The sequence below is a fragment of the Tachyglossus aculeatus genome, chromosome 21, assembly GCF_015852505.1.
Source record: "Tachyglossus aculeatus isolate mTacAcu1 chromosome 21, mTacAcu1.pri, whole genome shotgun sequence".
In the NCBI taxonomy this organism is placed as follows: domain Eukaryota; kingdom Metazoa; phylum Chordata; class Mammalia; order Monotremata; family Tachyglossidae; genus Tachyglossus; species Tachyglossus aculeatus.
The window spans coordinates 76761713-76779005 of NC_052086.1; the positions used below are offsets into that span (position 1 = coordinate 76761713).

At 48.8% G+C, this 17293-nt stretch overlaps 1 protein-coding gene across 1 annotated transcript in view; it reads right to left on the reverse strand.

Moving 5' to 3' along the window:
* LOC119942156 overlaps positions 1–17293 on the reverse strand; it is a 125753-nt gene that overhangs the window by 76198 nt on the left and 32262 nt on the right. Inside the window, exons 13-26 of the mRNA XM_038762811.1 lie at positions 15835–16017; positions 14676–14828; positions 13456–13600; positions 9634–9792; positions 8527–8651; positions 7085–7357; positions 6111–6269; positions 5828–6012; positions 4024–4206; positions 3743–3834; positions 3479–3642; positions 2563–2722; positions 1649–1728; positions 722–902 (exon numbers count right to left, since the gene is read on the reverse strand). Coding sequence (XP_038618739.1) covers positions 722–902; positions 1649–1728; positions 2563–2722; positions 3479–3642; positions 3743–3834; positions 4024–4206; positions 5828–6012; positions 6111–6269; positions 7085–7357; positions 8527–8651; positions 9634–9792; positions 13456–13600; positions 14676–14828; positions 15835–16017 — 2242 coding nt within the window. The remainder of the gene's footprint in view (positions 1–721; positions 903–1648; positions 1729–2562; positions 2723–3478; positions 3643–3742; positions 3835–4023; positions 4207–5827; positions 6013–6110; positions 6270–7084; positions 7358–8526; positions 8652–9633; positions 9793–13455; positions 13601–14675; positions 14829–15834; positions 16018–17293) is intronic.

Below are 17293 nucleotides of genomic sequence, written 5' to 3' on the forward strand. Positions count from 1 at the left end.
GCAGCTACAAAAATTACGATTGAAAGCACGTAATTTGCCTTGCCTACATCTTCCAATGGGCTCACTTTCCTCTGGGTTCAACCACCTCCTGCTACTTATCTTACTAGACTTAGAGGATGTCCACATGTGCCCACAGCAAGCACAATCAGAACCCCTCCTTCTTCTCACCCCTGAAAAAGATTCCATGATAACTGAATAAACAGGGAAGAGAAGGAGCAGATAGGCATGTTTTCTTTGGGTCAATGCCCATTCCTCCTTCATCTAAGGTGACCGGAAATCTGGTTGTGTTAGACCGGTAAGGTCAGGGCCAAAATGGAGTGGAGGAAAGAAGGTTGTGGGATAGAAAGAGGGAGAGAAAGAGGACTAGAGAAAGGAAAAAGAAGGAAATAAGGAAGACAAAAGGGAGAGGAGAAGGGGACCACCATCCCCTACCAACTGTGCTGTGTCCTCCTGAGAAGGAAGACTTTACCCAAGAACTACCATGCTTGGGCCATGACAGTGGGAGCCCCAACACCACATCATTCTAGGGAGGTCCTGGGGAGCAGGAGTAGAAAAATTCCATTATCCTGAATACCGTATTTAGTATCCAGACTGAACTTGAACCTAAGCATTCTGGGTAAGGAGATGTTTTGCTATAATTTACATGCTTTCTTAGACATCTCCAATGGCCCCAATCTGTACTTTCTTTCAGGGCAAGATTCCCCCTTGCTTGTTCCCTTACCTGAGACAAAGGCCGCGTCCTTCAGCAGGTTGGTCAGGGATGCAGAGAACAAGGTCTTCTTGCCGATTTGCTTGGTGATGTTCCCAATGAAGATTATGGGGCTACTTTGCTTGGCCAGCTTCACTTCTAGCTGGGTCATATATCTCTGCTCCCCATTTGTGGTCTGAAAATCAGTCATCCCCTGCAACAACAGGGAAAATAAGCCCTGACCCATCGGGTTGGAGTTGAGGGATTGGGATTGTATTGAAAATAGCATATTTACTGAAATTCACACTGCTGAGCAGGAACAGGCATGTGGGTTTAATTTGCAAGGGAGTGGAATGTTTAAACCTCTTGATCTAATAGTGTTGAAGCTGTGGTTATGCTGAAATAAGCATTAGGCCAATATTCATATACAGTTGTTTTTTCATATTCCGAGGTGGTATCACTGGTGCTAAGTGTATCCACTTAATATGTTTTGTTTTGTTCTCTGTCTCCCCCTTCTAGACTGTGAGCCCACTGTTGGGTAGGGACCATCTCTATATGTTGCCAATTTGTACTTCCCAAGTGCTTAGTACAGTGCTCTGCACACAGTAAGTGCTCAATAAATACGATTGAATGAATGAATCCATGGGCCTCGTAGTAAGGCGACCTGGGTTCCAATCCCAGCTCTGCCACTGGTCTACTGTATGACCTTGAGTGAGCTTTAATTCACACACAATAAATTATTGACTTATATTAATGTCTGTCTCCCCCTCTTGACTGCAAGCTCGTTGTGGGCAGGGAAACTGCCTGCCACCTCTGTTGTCCTTTGCTCTCCCAAGCACTTAGTACAGTACTCTGCATATAGTAAAACACTCAACAAATTTAAGTGATTGATCGATTGACTGAACTTCGTGGAGATGCTCTATGTGCGGAAAGATGAAGCCTTAGGCTCGGTAGACGAACCTTGATGTAGTAGATATCGTTGTCATCCAGGATCAGCTCTAGGTGACCAAGGCGTGCATTCTGGAAGGACTCAATTCTTCCTGGTGAAGGACAGGAAGGGAGAAGAAATGGGAGAATACAGGAGGGTTTATTGTTTAATCTCTGGGAGGGAGAATTAGCAGTCCCTTTTTAGTGTTTTTTTTTTGTTTGGTTGTTTTAATTAAGAGTTCCTTTCAGAGGGTAGGAACAGCAAAAGAAGTCTGGGGTAGGAGAAGCAGGGAGGGCCATGGTAGATAATAAGGAACCATTTCCAAGAATTGGGAAATTCAGTACTTCCCCTCTAATCTGTTGTTCTTCCAGAACCCCTTAGGACTCCTGAGTCTCCCCTTATCAGTATCCCAAAAGATGTGCAGTATTATTCAAAAAGCTTGTTAGCTCTTTGGTTGTGACCAGCCGCTGCAAATCTAGAGCCAACTTTAGACTATATACTATGCCTCATCCTATCTCATTCTCCACTCTTTGCTGAGGAAAATTAGAACTCAGTTCCCTGGGGATAATGCCCTCCCACTGATGCTTGGAGAAATCGAAACATAGGTGAGGTGTTTGATGATGGGAGAGGAAGGAACATTTAATAATAATAAGACTAATAGTGTTACTAGTTAAGTGTTTACTGTACGTCAAGCACCGTGCTAAACTCTAGGATGGACACAAGGTAATCAGATCCCATAATGGCCTCACAACCCAAGTTGGAGAGAGAACAGTATTAAAATCTCATTTTGCAGATGAGGGAACTGAGGTACAGAGAAGTCAGGTGACTTGCCTAAGGTCACCCGGCAGACAAATGGTGAAGCTAGGATTAGAGCCCAGTTCCTCTGACTTTAAGGCCCGTGCTCTTTCCACTAGGCCATGCTGTTCCCCACCCTCTGCAGATCTACCTTCCATTTGGAGTTTTTTCTTTGGATGGAGGAGCTTCAGCTTGAACGTCCTCTGCCGCAAGCTGAAACCGAGGTCAATGCTGACATCCCTCTGCAGCACCGACTTTGGTGTCCCCATGAAGAAATACAGGGCAGCTTCACTGGGAATCCAGCTGTCTTTCTGGAAACAGAGGGTGATCTGACCCACTGAGAGCCGCCCAGCTAAACACGGCCCTGGACATGACGAAAATTCAGCTGTCCTACGGCTTTGACTATGTGTTCTCCCTCATCTGACTTCCCATCCGAAGCCTTCGATTAGTGTTTCTCTTAAAATCTCACCCAGGTAAGTCCGCCTGAAAGAGAGGTGCCTGACAGGAAGGAAAGCTGCCTTGTTTCAGTTTCCCTGGGCTCACTGTCCACCTCAGACTGTAAACTCCTTTGGGGAAGGGAACATTTCTTTAGTTTTGGTTACATTCATTCATTGACTCAATCATATTTATTGAGCATTTACTATGTGCAGAGCACTTGGAAAGTACGAAGTAGAAGTACGAAGCACTTGGAAAGTACAATTCGGCAACAAATAGAAACAATCCCTAAGCAACAACGGGCACACAGTCTAGAAGACTACTACTATGATTACTCTGCCACTAGGGAGAGTGGAAAGAGATCTGCAAAGCCTTCCGTTTCCTGGAGCTCTTACTCCTTCTCCTGCTTCCTAAGGAGAGGAACCCTTACCCACCCACACTCTTAGGGTGTTGACCTGAGCCACTGACAGTAAATAGGAGGGGGTCCTTCCCTCCCTCCCTCTAGACCATAAGCTCGTTGTGGGTAGGGAATGTGGTTTTTGTTATATTGTACTCTCCCAGGTGCTTAGTACAGTGCTCTGCATGCAGCATGCAATCAATAACTATGATTGACTGACTCCCCCTTGCCCTACCTGGGGAGAGAAGGTGTAGGCTGCTTCCAGCAGGTACTGCTGCAACTCTCGGTCTCGCCTCTTCAGAGTGACGGCTGCAGTCACCGGAACAGAGAGCAGGAAAGGCTGCCCTCTGACTCGGAAAGACGCTTGGGAACACAGCTGCCAGCCCCATGTCCTCGACCCTGGGGAGGCAGAGCAGGTGACTCAGTTCAGATGCGGGGCCGCTGGACATCCGTCCTGGGCTTCCGTAACCAGGGACCACCTCCCATTCTGGGCACCTACCTTCCTCTTCGGTACAGGCCCAAGAGTCAGGAGAGCCTTGAACTTGATCGATATTCTTCACGCTGTGCCCAGTCACCACATAGAGCTTAGAGCTGGAAGGGCACAGACAGTCTGAACTGATCAACTCTGGCTGCCAGCCCCTTTAAGAGTGGTTTGTTTCCTTTTCATTTCGGCCTCCCCACCTTTTGTGAACCAGAGCCCTGGAGATTGTCAGACCTGAGGCACAATCCTCCCTCCCCACTGTACCTGTTCTTGGCCCCTCACATCTCCATCACCATTACCTGAAATTCAGCAACTCCATGGCGTCCTCAGGGGTGTTGAGGAATACCTTGAGCTCCCGTCCCTTTTTCACCTGGATTCCTCCATCCAGGCTGGTAAAGGTACGAGCGCCACTCACCCACTTCATGCCCGACGCCCCCAGAGGCCCAGCCGTGCCCATCTGGGCCGAGATCTGAATAAGGGCACTGAGGAAGATAAGGAGAGAGACCCAGAGGTGGTGGAGGTCATGCCAGGAGGGGCAATGGGAGTGGAATCCAGGACACCCAATTCAACCTTCCCTTCAATCAATCAATCATTCAGTGGTGTTTATCAAGCACTTACTGTGTTCAGAGAACTATACCAAGCGCTTGGGAGAGTATAATACAGTGGAGTTGGTAGGCACATACCCTGTCCACCAGATCAACCTTCACATCTCCAAAATGAGTCCTTCCCAGACTAGGATCCCTATGCAGGTGATGTCACGCTCTCCACCAACCCCGACTCCTATGCCCTACTCCAGAAATCTTATGTTTGATTTGCACTCTTCATTTTTACACCCCTGGCCATTGCACCTTTTTCATTTAAGTCCACATTTCACGCCTTCACATTTTTTGTTAGGCCTAACCCTTACATTAAATTTAAAGGGATTTGGACACCTTAGTCTTCTTCCATAAATCCTCTCAGTGCCTACCCAAACAGTCTTGGCAGAATAATGATTCAATTGGTATTGCTGCTGTTAATGTTGCTATTAATAATGACATTTGTTAAGTGCTCACTATGTGCCAAGCATTGTACTATGCTCTGGGGTAGATATAGCATCATCAGGTCACAGTCCCTGTCCTAAGTAGGGCTCACAGTCTAAGAGAGAGGTATTAAATCCCCATGTTACAGATGAGGAAACGTTGCTTTTTAATCATATTTGCTATGCGCTTACTATGTGTCAAGTGTTGTTCTATTGAAGTTAATCAGTCCAGATACAGTCCTTGTCCAACATGGGGCTCACAGTCAAGTAGGAGGGAGAACAAGTATTAAATCCTCATCTTGCACTTGAGGAAACTGAGCCACAGAGAAGTTAGGAGACTTGCCCAAGGTCACACAGCAGGCAAGTGGTGAAGTCAGGATTAGAACTCAGGTCTTCCAGCACCCAGTCCCATGCTTTATCCCCTATGTTACTCTGCTGTCCAAAGAGAAGTTAAGTGATTCGCCCAAGGTCACACAGCAGGCCAATGGCAGAGTCAGGATTAGAACCTGGGTCCTCCAAATCCTAGGCCCACGCTCTTTTCCCTTGGCTTACCTACTCTATATCACGGGAATGGGCAGTGAGGCCATTAGTTCCTCTTTACAAAGTGCGGCAAAGCTGTAAGGTGCTGGCATCCACTCAGTGACCCTGGGTCTCTGTAGGCTGTCAGGTCCAGAACCCTGGGGTCCCTATGCCCCGAGCACCACCCTCCCCTAGAGCCACCCAAACTGCCCCTGGGACACACTTCCAAGCCTCTCCAGGGCAGAGGCTCATCTGTTCGGGGGGAGAGAGAAGTTGGGGTCATACGGAGAAGCAGCGTGGCTTAATGGATAGAGCACAGGCCTGGGAGTCAGAAGGACCTGGGTTCTAATTCTGCCTTGACGCTTGTCTGCTGGGTAACCTTGGGCAAGTCACTTCACTTCTCTGTACCTCAGTTTCCTCATCCATAAAACTGGGATTGTGTGAACCCCATGTGGGACAGGGACTGTGTCCAACCTGATTAAACTGTATCTGTCCAAGTGCTTAGAACAGTATTTGGACAATAGTAAGCACTTAAGTACCATCATTATGACTATTGTTATTATTACCTGGGCTTGATGTAGCCATTCACGGAGAAATCCAAGGGCTGCCGGAGGTCCGCCACCCCCCGCACCCGGACATGGATGGTGGCCGAGGCGTTCAGAGCCAGTCGCACGGGGAAACCAGCCAAAGAGGGGAAGCTGAGCTCTTCTGTAGCCAGGCTTAACCTTCTGGTCACTTGGACCTCCTGACCCTGCAGCCACAAGGGTCAGCCAAAGTCAGCAGCCACGTTCTTCTCCCACTCCATCCTCCAACAGGGCCCCCAGGGAGGTAGAAATGGCCCCTCGGTACCTTCAGGAGCCTGACGGTCAGTTCTGCCAGGTGCAGGGAGTACCGCTTCAGGTGGCTCCTTGGGTCCCCGCAGTCCAGCAAGCTGAGCTCGTGCCCAAAGACCTTCACGCTCAGCTCACACAGCAGAGCCGCCTTCTTCTTGCCCAGCCTCTGGGTCACCTACAAGAAGCAGTGCGGAATCCCCTCTGGACTGGTCTGGTTTGGGATGGCAGGGGCGGGGGAGTTGGAGCTGAGGTGATGGTGAGGGGATGTTGGTGAGTTGAGTAGCAGCATGGCCTAGTGGATAGAGCACGGGCCTGGGAGTCAGAGGATGTGGGTTATAATTCCGCTCTGCCGCTTGCCTGCTGTGTGACCTTGGACAAGTCACTTAACTTCTCTGGGCCTCAGTTACCTCATCTGTAAAAAGGAAATTAAGACTGAGCCCCATGTGGGACAAGAACTGATTAGCTTGTATCTACTCCAGCACTTAGTACAATGCCTGGCACATAATAAGCGCTTAACAAATACCATTAAAAAAAAGAAGAGGTGGTGGGAACGGAAGGAGAAGGAGAGAATCAAGACTTTGGGCAAATAGAATCAAAGGCTCACCCCAGCTTCACAGGTGGATGACTGTAAACTCACTGTGAGCAGGGAATATGTCTACCAACTCTGTTACATTATACTCTCCCAAGCGCATAGTACAGAGCTCTGAACACAGTAAGCGCTCAGTAAATATGACTGATGACAACAAGGGAAACTCCTTGAGCATCTTGGGAGAAAAGCTAACATCATATGAGCAAATCTCAGGATCTTTGCTGCTGTGACTTCCAAAGACAGAGCCCGTACCTGAGCCCTGATATTACAGAGATCCTGTTCCATTTCCAAGGCCAACTAACCATTAGATACCTCACCCCATGATCCAATACGTCTTCCTGAAGGCAGGCATCTCTGGGGTGCCTGGTCTCTGCAACCTCCAGGTCCATTCATTCCCTTACCTTCTGTATTAACTCGCTCATCTTCCTGCGGTCGCCACCCGGGCACTTGGGCTCGGCCAGTCTCCCTTTGGGCTTGGGTGTTTGAGGTTCTGAGGTTGGACCCTGCCCGTTTGTGTTCGGCTTCTTCTCTCTGGCTTTGCCCACTGTTTCTGTGTGGGGTTCTGCCGGGGCCTCGCTCTCCTCCTGGTTTGGGAAGTCTTCCTGGAAAGCCACTGGCCGCTGACCAAACAGCTTGCGGACGAGCTCTACAGCGTTTTCCAATCTTAGTGTGAGCTGAGAAAGGGAATGGAAGGCTGACAAACTAAAAGGAAATAGTGGTGGACTTGAATCATATTGGGGAAGGTGGTTAGAAGTGGAAGGGAAGGGCAACACAACCTAGTGGAAAGAGCATGGGCCCGGGAGTCAGAGGACTTCAACTCTAATCCCAGCTCTGCCAGTTGCCTGCTGGATGACCTTGGACAGGTCACTTAACTTCTCTGGGCCTCAGTTTCTTCATCTATAAAATGAGGATTCAATTCCTGTTCTCACTGGGAGAACAGGAATTCTCTCTCACATTCTCGGACAAATAATTTTTCCGGCCTGATTTGCATCTATCTATCCCCTTGCTTAGTACAATGTTTGCCACATAGTAAATGCTTAACAAACATTATTATAGTAATTAAATGATATTATACTAGATTGTTATCAATAATAGGTATGCACCGGAAGAGAATCTGCTAGAAAAGAGACCAATAGGAACAGCTGACATCCAGCCAGAGACACATTCAGACCAAAGAACAGGAACGTGGAAGGCGAGCAAGACCCATGGTCAGTATTGTTCTTTGGGGGTTCAACTGCTCTGCTAGTCCGCTTAGCAAGGAGCAAAATAAGCTCAATTCTGATCTTGGATCACGTGTGCTGATAACTGTGACAGGTTGGGAGGCATCACCCGGTTGGGGCTTATTTGGACAGCACAACCCAGGACCAATGTCTGGTATGAAGAAGGCACAAAGGTGCCCAAACAACAAGGCCTAGTAGATAGAGCATGGGTCTGGGAGTAAGAAGGATCTGGGTTCTAGTCCTGGCTCCATCATGTGTCTGCTGTGTGACCTTGGGCACATCACTTAAATTTTCCGTGCCTCAGTTACTTCATCTGTAAAATGGGGATTAAAATTATGAGCCTCATGTGGGACAGGGACCGTGTCCAACCCAATTTGCTTTTATCCACTCCAGTGCTTAGAACAGTGCCTGGCACATGGTAAGTACTTAAATTCCACAATATTATATTATTATTATTATTATTAAACAGGGGTGGAGGGGGGTAGTCACAATATTCCTAGTTGGGCCCTCCTACCAATTACTCCAGTGACCTGGGAAAAGGTGAGTTTCAGAGTTGAACCCTTTTGTTTCCAGGTAGGATTCCCATTTTCTCTTCGGTAAGGGAGAAGGAAGATGAGTCTTACCTCCAGGAGGTTGACGGCACGGCCCATCGAGTGCACCGTCAGGTTGGCCATGATGGAGCGGGGAAGGAAGGAGGCTGGAGTGAAGACCACGGCAGCCTCCAGATTGGCACCGACTCCCCCCGAGGCTACAATGGGACAGATCGGCATTCAATAAATACCATCGATTGATCGATCAGAATTTCAGACTGAACCAGACTTTTGTACTGGGGTCCAACCTCCTCCACCTTCTTCTCTACCTCCTTCAGAGCATTTAGCAAATTTGAGTTTCAGTTGCCCAGGCAATCACTCAAGCTTCTTTGAGTCATGAGGGTGTACATACTATTTCTCTCCAGAAGTCTAGGGGGCACCCTGAGATTTATGATAATAAAAGTGGAATAGTGCATTCAAGAATAATAATATAGTCTTTCTTGTATTATGGGTCGCTGAAAATGGGATTAGCAATTAGTTATAACATCCTTTTCCATTTTAACCACCACACTAGAACCACTGGCATGGAACAATGTGGATTAATCTGTTTGCCCTTCTCTTCCCTGCCCCTGCGGTAAACAGAAGTGAAATGGCCCAAAGGGCAGGGGGAAGAGGAGAAAGAGAAACAAAGCACTAATCCACATTGGACAATTGAGAGTTGGCTGTATACGCTTCTGGTCATCAAAGTAGCTCCAGGGAGACCATCTAAGCCTGGGCTCCAGGTGGCCATTAGCTACTGAAGCAGGGCTCTCGGGCAGAAGAGAAATACTTCAAAGCAATCTCAGGGCTTCTTCTCTCACTTCCCCCATCTCAGCCCCTTCAGTGCCAGCTGGTAAGGCCACCAGACTCAGGAGAGCACAGAGGCAGCAAAGAGTGGGGTAGAAGGGGGTCCTAACCCCTTGGGGCATTCTGCCCTATCACCATCCAGAAATGTGTCCTCAGGAGATCACTGTCTTCCCCATCTGTAAAATGAGGAGAAAAATCTCTGCTCTGGGCTGATTTCCCAAGGGAGCTTACAAGAAAATTCAGCAAAGCATCAGGCTTTTTGTCTGCTAAACGGATAAAAGATGGAAGAGAGGGGATCCTTGGTGGCTGTTGGCCAGGGAATACCCCTGGCCCAGACTCGGAGGGTGCCCACACCTGAACGGAAGGTGACATCTGAAAAGGAGGAATATTTCCAAGTCTCCAAGTCAAACTCTTGGCTGATGATGTCATCAGGAAGGGCCTCCCGGAGAGGCTGCTTCTTAGGGTCAGTGGTCTCCAGCAGCTGGGACAGATGACTCCACACAAAAGCTCCCACTGAAACAAGACAGAGGGTAGGGGGTTCATCAGTTCCTTGAACTCCTTGGGGAAAAGAGATGCAAAAGCTCCAACTGCCAGGCTATCTAGGGTTTCTCAACCCCATACCCATCCCAGCATGGCCCATGAAGCACCTCAACCTCGCCTCCAAGACAAGCTTCTGAAAACCACTAATCAATTCCATCTGCGGGCTCCCGGCATCTCTCGGAGGAGGGGCCCGTTAATGGGAAGCCCTCTCTCTAAGGGGGCAAAAGGATTTTCTGTAGATCGGAGACTCATGGGGAGGATAGGACCCTTCCTCTGGGTCCTGGCCTTCCCCTTCACCTCTACAGCCTGACCCTGCTCCTTCATTACTCCTGTTCCTCCACAAGAAACAGTATGATTTAGGGAATAGAGCATAGGCCTGGGAGTCAGAAGGACCTGGGTTCTGATCCCAGCTCTGTCACATGTCTGCTGTGTGAACTTGGGTAAGTCACTTCACTACTCTGGGCCTCATCTGGAAAATGGGGATTAAGACCGTGAGCCCTAGGTGGGACTGGGACTGTGTCTAACCCAATTATTTTGTATCTACCCCAGCACTTAGTACAGTGTCTGGCATATAGTAAGTGCCTAACAAGTACCACTATTATTAGTATTACTTTCCTTGCAATCCAGGCTCCCTAAAGAACCTGCCAGCTAACTATTGCAAGGAGCCGAGTTGTCTCCACAGAGTAATCCTGTTCAATCATCATGACAAATTGGGAAAAACTGTTTAGTGCTGGAGGAGGCTCAGCCCAACAGAGCAAGCCTGGTCTGCCCTGGCCACTGTGGTCAGCCTGGACACCTTCCCTACTTATGTGTTCTCCACCGCTGCTCAGAGGCCCACTCTCTCCCCTGGCACCAGGCTTGGAGAACCTCTGCTCTGACAATATTTGGGAGTAGACACTCACCTCTGAGCCGCTCAGCAAGCTCCCTCACCCCAGGCAGGAGGGAAGCTGGGAGACCCCATAGAATCCCCCCAGTAGCCAACAGCTCTGATTATCCTCCCTTCCCTGGGCCCCTGGGAGGGGTTTAGAATCTGCAGCCAGAGCTGGGCAGGTGTGCCTTGGAAGCAGCAGTCACATGTCTAGTTTACAAGTTCGTCCTCTAGACTAAGATTGCTGCAGGCAGGAAATGTGTCTGTTTATAGTTATACTGTACTCTCTCAAGCACTTAGTGGAACGCTCTCTACATAGTAATCAATCAATCAATCAATCGTATTTATTGAGCGCTTACTATGTGCAGAGCACTGTACTAAGCGCTTGGGAAGTACAAATTGGCATCACATAGAGACAGTCCCTACCCAACAGTGGGCTCACAGTCTAAAAGGGGGAGACAGAGAACAGAACCAAACATACCAACAAAATAAAATAAGTAGGATAGAAATGTACAAGTAAAATAAATAAATAAATAAATAAATAGAGTAATAAATATGTACAACCATATATACATATATACAGGTGCTGTGGGGAAGGGAAGGAGGTAAGACGGGGGGATGGAGAGGGGGACGAGGGGGAGAGGAAAGAAGGGGCTCAGTCTGGGAAGGCCTCCTGGAGGAGGTGAGCTCTCAGCAGGGCCTTGAAGGGAGGAAGAGAGCTAGCTTGGCGGATGGGCAGAGGGAGGGCATTCCAGGCCCGGGGGATGACGTGGGCCGGGGGTCGATGACGGGACAGGCGAGAGCGAGGTACAGTGAGGAGATTAGTGGTGGAGCACTCAATAAGCACTCAATAAGCACTCAATAAATACGATTGAATGAATGAATGAACATCACATTCCCCATGCAGTAGCCACTCTCTGGACACTGCTGGGGTTAGGCCAGTATGGAAGCCTCTGGCCTGAACTGGTAGTGGCTTCTGAGCAAATGGATTTGGGAGTGAGTCTTCTTCCTGCACCAACTCCTGCTGGGTGCTCAGCTCATGATTTCCAAGCAAGCAGACATTTGGACAACCCAGGTAAGCCCCTGGGGAGAAGGGAGCTCCCAAACCTGACCAATCAGTGGTATTTATTAATAGTAAGTAATAATTGTGATATTTGTTAAGCTTTTACTTCGTAATAAGCACTGTTCTCAGCACTGGGGTAGACACGAAGTAATCAGGTTGGACACAGTCCCTGTCCAACATTCATTCATTCAATCATATTTATTGAGCGCTTACTGTGTGCAGAGCACTGTACTAAGCTCTTGGAAATACAATTCAGCAATAGAGACAATCCCTGCCCACAGTGGGTTTATAGTCTGAGGGGGGAGGGGGTGGGGTGGGAAAGACAGACGTTCAAACAGTTGTTGGGGAGTTTGGGAGGAATGCAGGGAGCAAGTTGGGGAGTAGAAGGTGAAGAGAGCAGGCAAGCGAAATGGACTGAGTAGGTGGAGAGCAACTTTGCCTTTTACTAAAGTGGCAACTGAGTACCTGGAAATCATTCTGAAATAATCATTTCTGGAGGCAAAAACAATCTGTCTTTCCTGAAGTTATCATTCAAAGTTTCCCAACATGGTAAAATATTACAGTTAGCTCATCTATCTGTTGCATTTGATATTCCTGGAATTCCCAAACTGCTACTCTCCATAGAGATGAAAACATCATAATTCATATTAAAACAACTTGAATATATTTTAAGAATGCTTTGTGAGATTGCTGTGCAACAGAGATGAAGTAACTGAGGCACAGAGAAGTGAAGTGACTTGCCCAAGTCACACTGTAGACACGTGGCAGAGCCAGAATTAGAACCCATGTCTTCTGACTCCCAGGCCCGTGCTCTTTCCACTAGAACATGCTACTGTAAGTTTCTCTACTATAAGAGAAGCAGCTATACTTCCCTACTATACTATAAGAGAAGCAGCGTGGCTCAATGGAAAGAGCCCGGGTTTGGGAGTCAGAGGTCATGGGTTCAAATCCCGGCTCCTCCAATTGTCAGCTACGTGACTTTGGGCAAGTCACTTATCTGTGCCTCAGTTACCTCATCTGTAAAATGGGGATTAAGACTGTGAGTCCCACGTGGGACAACCTGGTCACCTTGTATCCTCCCCAGCGCTTAGAACAGTGCTTTGCACATAGTAAGCTCTCAACAAATGCCGTTATTTAAGAGAAGCAGCGTGGCTCAGTGGAAAGAGCGTGGGCTTGGGAGTCACAGGTCACAGGTCATGGGTTCGAATCCCGCCTCCCCCACATGTCTGCTGTGTGACCTTGGGCAAGTCACTTCACTTCTCTGTGCCTCAGTTCCCTCATCTGTAAAATGGGGATTAAGACTGTGAGCCCCACATGGGACAACCTCATCTCCTTGTATTCCCCCCAGTGCTTAGAACAGTGCTTTGCACATAATAAGCGCTTAACAAATACCAACATTATTATTATTATTATTACTACTATTGGGAACTTACTGTGCACAGAGTGCTGTACTAAATGCTTGGGAGTGTACAATAGAGTTAGTAGCCACTATCCCTGCCCACAAGGAGCTTCCATCCAGTCTCTCCCTTGCTTAAAACGGAAAGTATCATGGACATACAACTGCCTATGTCACGTGGTAGGGCCTAGGCTTGGCTTAACTCACCATTCCGGAGCCGCCGTATGCCAAGGATAACCCCCCATGCCCCATACTGACAGCTCTGACTCATCCTTTGGCCTAAGGATTCACCCAGGCATCACCTCTGACCTTGGCTGGATGACTCTTCCGCCAAAGTTTGCTGCACCTGGATAAACACCTCTTCACTTGGGCACTTCATCAGGTGGGAGTAGGCGGTGATTCGGATTTCCGTATCTTCTTCTGTGGACCGATAGAGCCGGGACAGCACGGAGCGCTGTCGCGAGCGGAGGAAATGCCAGCAGAAGGGATTTGGATTAGATTTAGGGAGGACTTCCAGCTGACTGAAAACCTGAAGCATGCTCATGAGGGACCAGTGTGGGAGATGAATGAGGAACAGACTGTCTGACACTGCAGGTTTGAGTACAGATCTGTCCAGAATCAGGGGAAGTAATTTAAGAATGATACTTTGCCATTTCTGACTAACAGATATCCATCATAGGACCCAAGAGGAGCCAGGAGAGTGGGTGAGGGGGCAGAGCAAGGGCATGCCCCACGCAGCAGGAGGAGATCCCTCCGTGGCTCAGTGGAAAAAGCACAGGCTTGGGAGTCAGAGGTCATGAGTTCAAATCCCAACTCCGCCAATTGCCAGCTGTGTGACTTTGGGCAAGTCACTTAACTTCTCTGTGCCTCAGTTACCTCATCTATAAAACAGGGATTAAGACTGTGAGCCCCACCATGGGACAACCTGATCACCTTGTAACCTCCCCAATGCTTAGAACAGTGCTTGGCACGCAGTACGTGCTTAATAAATGCTATAATTATTATTATTATCATTATTATCCCACTGGCTTCCCCATCCACCCACTCCCAAGAGAAGAGCACAGAGGAGTGTGGAAGCACAAGGATCTGAGAGTCAGGATACCAGGGTTCTAGTTTTGGCTCCACCATGGGCCTTCTTGGTGACCTGGGGCAAGTTATTTCACTTCTCTGTGCCTCAGTGTCCTCCTCTATAAAATGGGGATTTAATCCTACTTCCTCCTACTTAGACTATGAGCCCCATGTGGGTCAGGGACTGAGTCCAACCTGATTACCTTGTAGCTACCCCGGTGCTAAGTGCAGCACTTGGCACACAATAAGTGCTTAACAAGCACTCCATTATCATTATTATTATTATTACAAAATGGGGGTTCAACACCTGTTCTCCCTCCCTCTATGACTTTGAGCCCTGGGACAGGAACCGTGTCTGCTCTGATTATCTTGTATCTGTCTCAGTGCTTATGCTTGGTACGTATTCTAAGCTTAATAAACTCCTTTATTTATTATCATTATTATTATTAGCAACTACTCACATCAGCAGAGCAGGGGAGGCGTCGGAAGGCCTGAACCGCGGCCAGCCGCACGCCGCTGGGGTTGCTCTTCTGGGTCGCACAGGAGCTGAGGACTGGAATGAGGGGAACTGCTGCTAACCCTGCGTTGCCCACAGCCTTCAACACGAGCTGCACCTGAAATATGGGGGGCAAAAAGCCCAGTGGCACACCCAGGGCACCTTACCCCCATGGTCCACACCTCGTTTCTGGCTACCCCAGTCTTTTCCCCCCACGCTTGCACCTCCATTCACAGCGCCCTGAATCTGAGACCTTCAACTCCACAAGGGCTATGGGACAGGGCAAGTTGTGGGCATGGGTTTATTCAGCCTGAAGAGGAGTAGGCTCAGTAAAAATCTCCAGCTACCTAATACATGAGAAAAGGTGTATCACTGTGTACTGTGGAGCCCAGAAAGAGGAAGCAGGTCACATTGCAGCTGCAAGGATTTAGGTTAGAGGCATTAGGAAGAATTTTCTGATGGCATGAGCTCTTTGGCACTGGAATCCATGGGATTCCATGGGATCTGGAGATATTAAAGAAATGGGGTAGACAGCTCCCTGTAAATGATGATTTGAGGGCAGTCCCACTTGGAGGCAGGGGGATTGACTGATTAACTTCTAGTCCTGGGATCCTCTAGGGAGCCTAAGTGTTCATATTTCTGCAAAATAACTTTTCAAGTGGTGGGTAGTGGGAGGTCATGGATTCTAATCCGAGCTCCATCACATGTCTGTTGTGCAATCTTGGGCAACTCACTTAAGTTCTCTGTGCTTCAGTTACCTCATCCGTAAAATGGGATTTAAGGCTGTGAGCCCCAAGTGGAACATGGACTGTTTCCGACCATGTGTCTACCCCAGCACTTAGTACAGTGCCTGGCACATAGTAAGTGCCTAACAAGCACCATTTAAAATAAAAGAGCTCTGCCTCGTCCTTTGGAAGGTAAATCTCTCAAACAAGCTAAGAAGAGGGAGGGGCAGGCAAAGGCTGGGTGGAGAGGAACAGGAAGACTAACACCAGTATTGATGAGATGAGAGAAATCAAATCCCTTAAGTTTCAGAGCCATCTACTGCACTCCCTCCTCACTCCCTCCAGCCTCCCACTCATTCTTCCACCCCACCCCCAACCCCAGACCTCCGAAGCCCTTACCTGGCTGATTTCCTCAGGCTCCTGGGCAGTGCAGTTTCTTCCTAAAGCTGCTTTCAGGATGCGAATAGCTGCCCTCACAGCCGGAAGGTGCTCACACCCCTCACTAACCGTGCAGAGGTTATGTACCAGGGCAGTGACCCCCAGGAAGGCAGACACACTGGCTTCTGGGGCCTGGAGGAGTGGCTGGAAATAACACACCCATCGGTCAGACGCTGGCAGAGCCACAGCAGTGGGCTCAGCTCCCCAACGGCTAAACGCAAAGGTGGAAGGGGCTTCCGGGAAGATCCCAAACTCAGGGCCCTGTCTCCCAGCACCCCTCCTGGTCATGGGCTCATCATGGCCTCCAACCCTTTGGCATACCCAACCCCAGACTCAAGGAATCCAAGAGCCCACCAGAGCAGAGGGATGTGCGGAGATTATGTTTGCTCTGTGGAACAACCTTGGGGAGCCTGGAACTGGGGAGATAAAGGGGATGTGTGCCCATTCAGGCTTTGGAGAATCGGAAACCAGAGCCCAGGGCAGGCTCCAGAGGCACTTAGATCTCTCTCAGCCTTGAGATGAAGGGGTGGCTGAATGCATCATGGGGAGGGAGAAGACCCATCCACCAGGGACTGGTGCTTCTGAGGCAAAGAAGGTGGACAAAAGTCAGGGACAGCTCTGAGAAAATTAGCATGATTCGAACAATGAGCCCATTGGAAGCACACCAGCACATCTTCTCTGGTGGGTCACCCGCCAGGAATATTTTCTAAGAAACCTGCAGTTTGGCACCCATTTCTTGTAGTGCAGGCTTCAGAAAGGAACTGGGAAACTGCTGAAAAGTCAGTCAGAAAGCTCTCCCCTTGGAAGCTGTATTCCCTCATTCCAGATTGCTGGTTGAAAAGGTCCTAAATCCCCAATATTTGGGGTGTGATTTCCCATCCCTGAGGGGGATGCCGAGAGATCAATGTCTGTAAATTGAATGTTTAAGATCCATATCCCAAATCGACCCAGTTAGAAATCAGTGCCAGGAGGTCTCTATACTGTGGCTGGGCTCTCTGGCAACCCCTGCACTTCCTGTCTTGGATTTTGGGGACTGGAAATCCAGAGCCAAAGCTCTTCAAACTTCCCATTTCTGCTGTAACTGGAAGTAGGAAGCAGCAGCTCCCTTCTCAGTCTCCTGGCCCTGCTGCCTAGTAGATTAGCAGCCAACGGGGAATGATGCCAGCTGAGAGAGAGAGAGGAGGAAAACTGCCAATGGCTGAGAGGGCAGAGCTGTGATGGACAGCTTAGAAAAATGTTTCTGTTTCACTTGGATTGGCTGTGGCAGAAAGTGGGAATCCAAGCTTTGATCAAATCCAGATTGTTCTGAACAAGCTGCACGTCAGGATCTAAGTAGGGAATGAGATATAGGATAAGTCCATTGTAGGGTGTGGCCACTAAAGCAGGCCCAGAGAGGACCCTCAAAAATTCCAGGTAATAA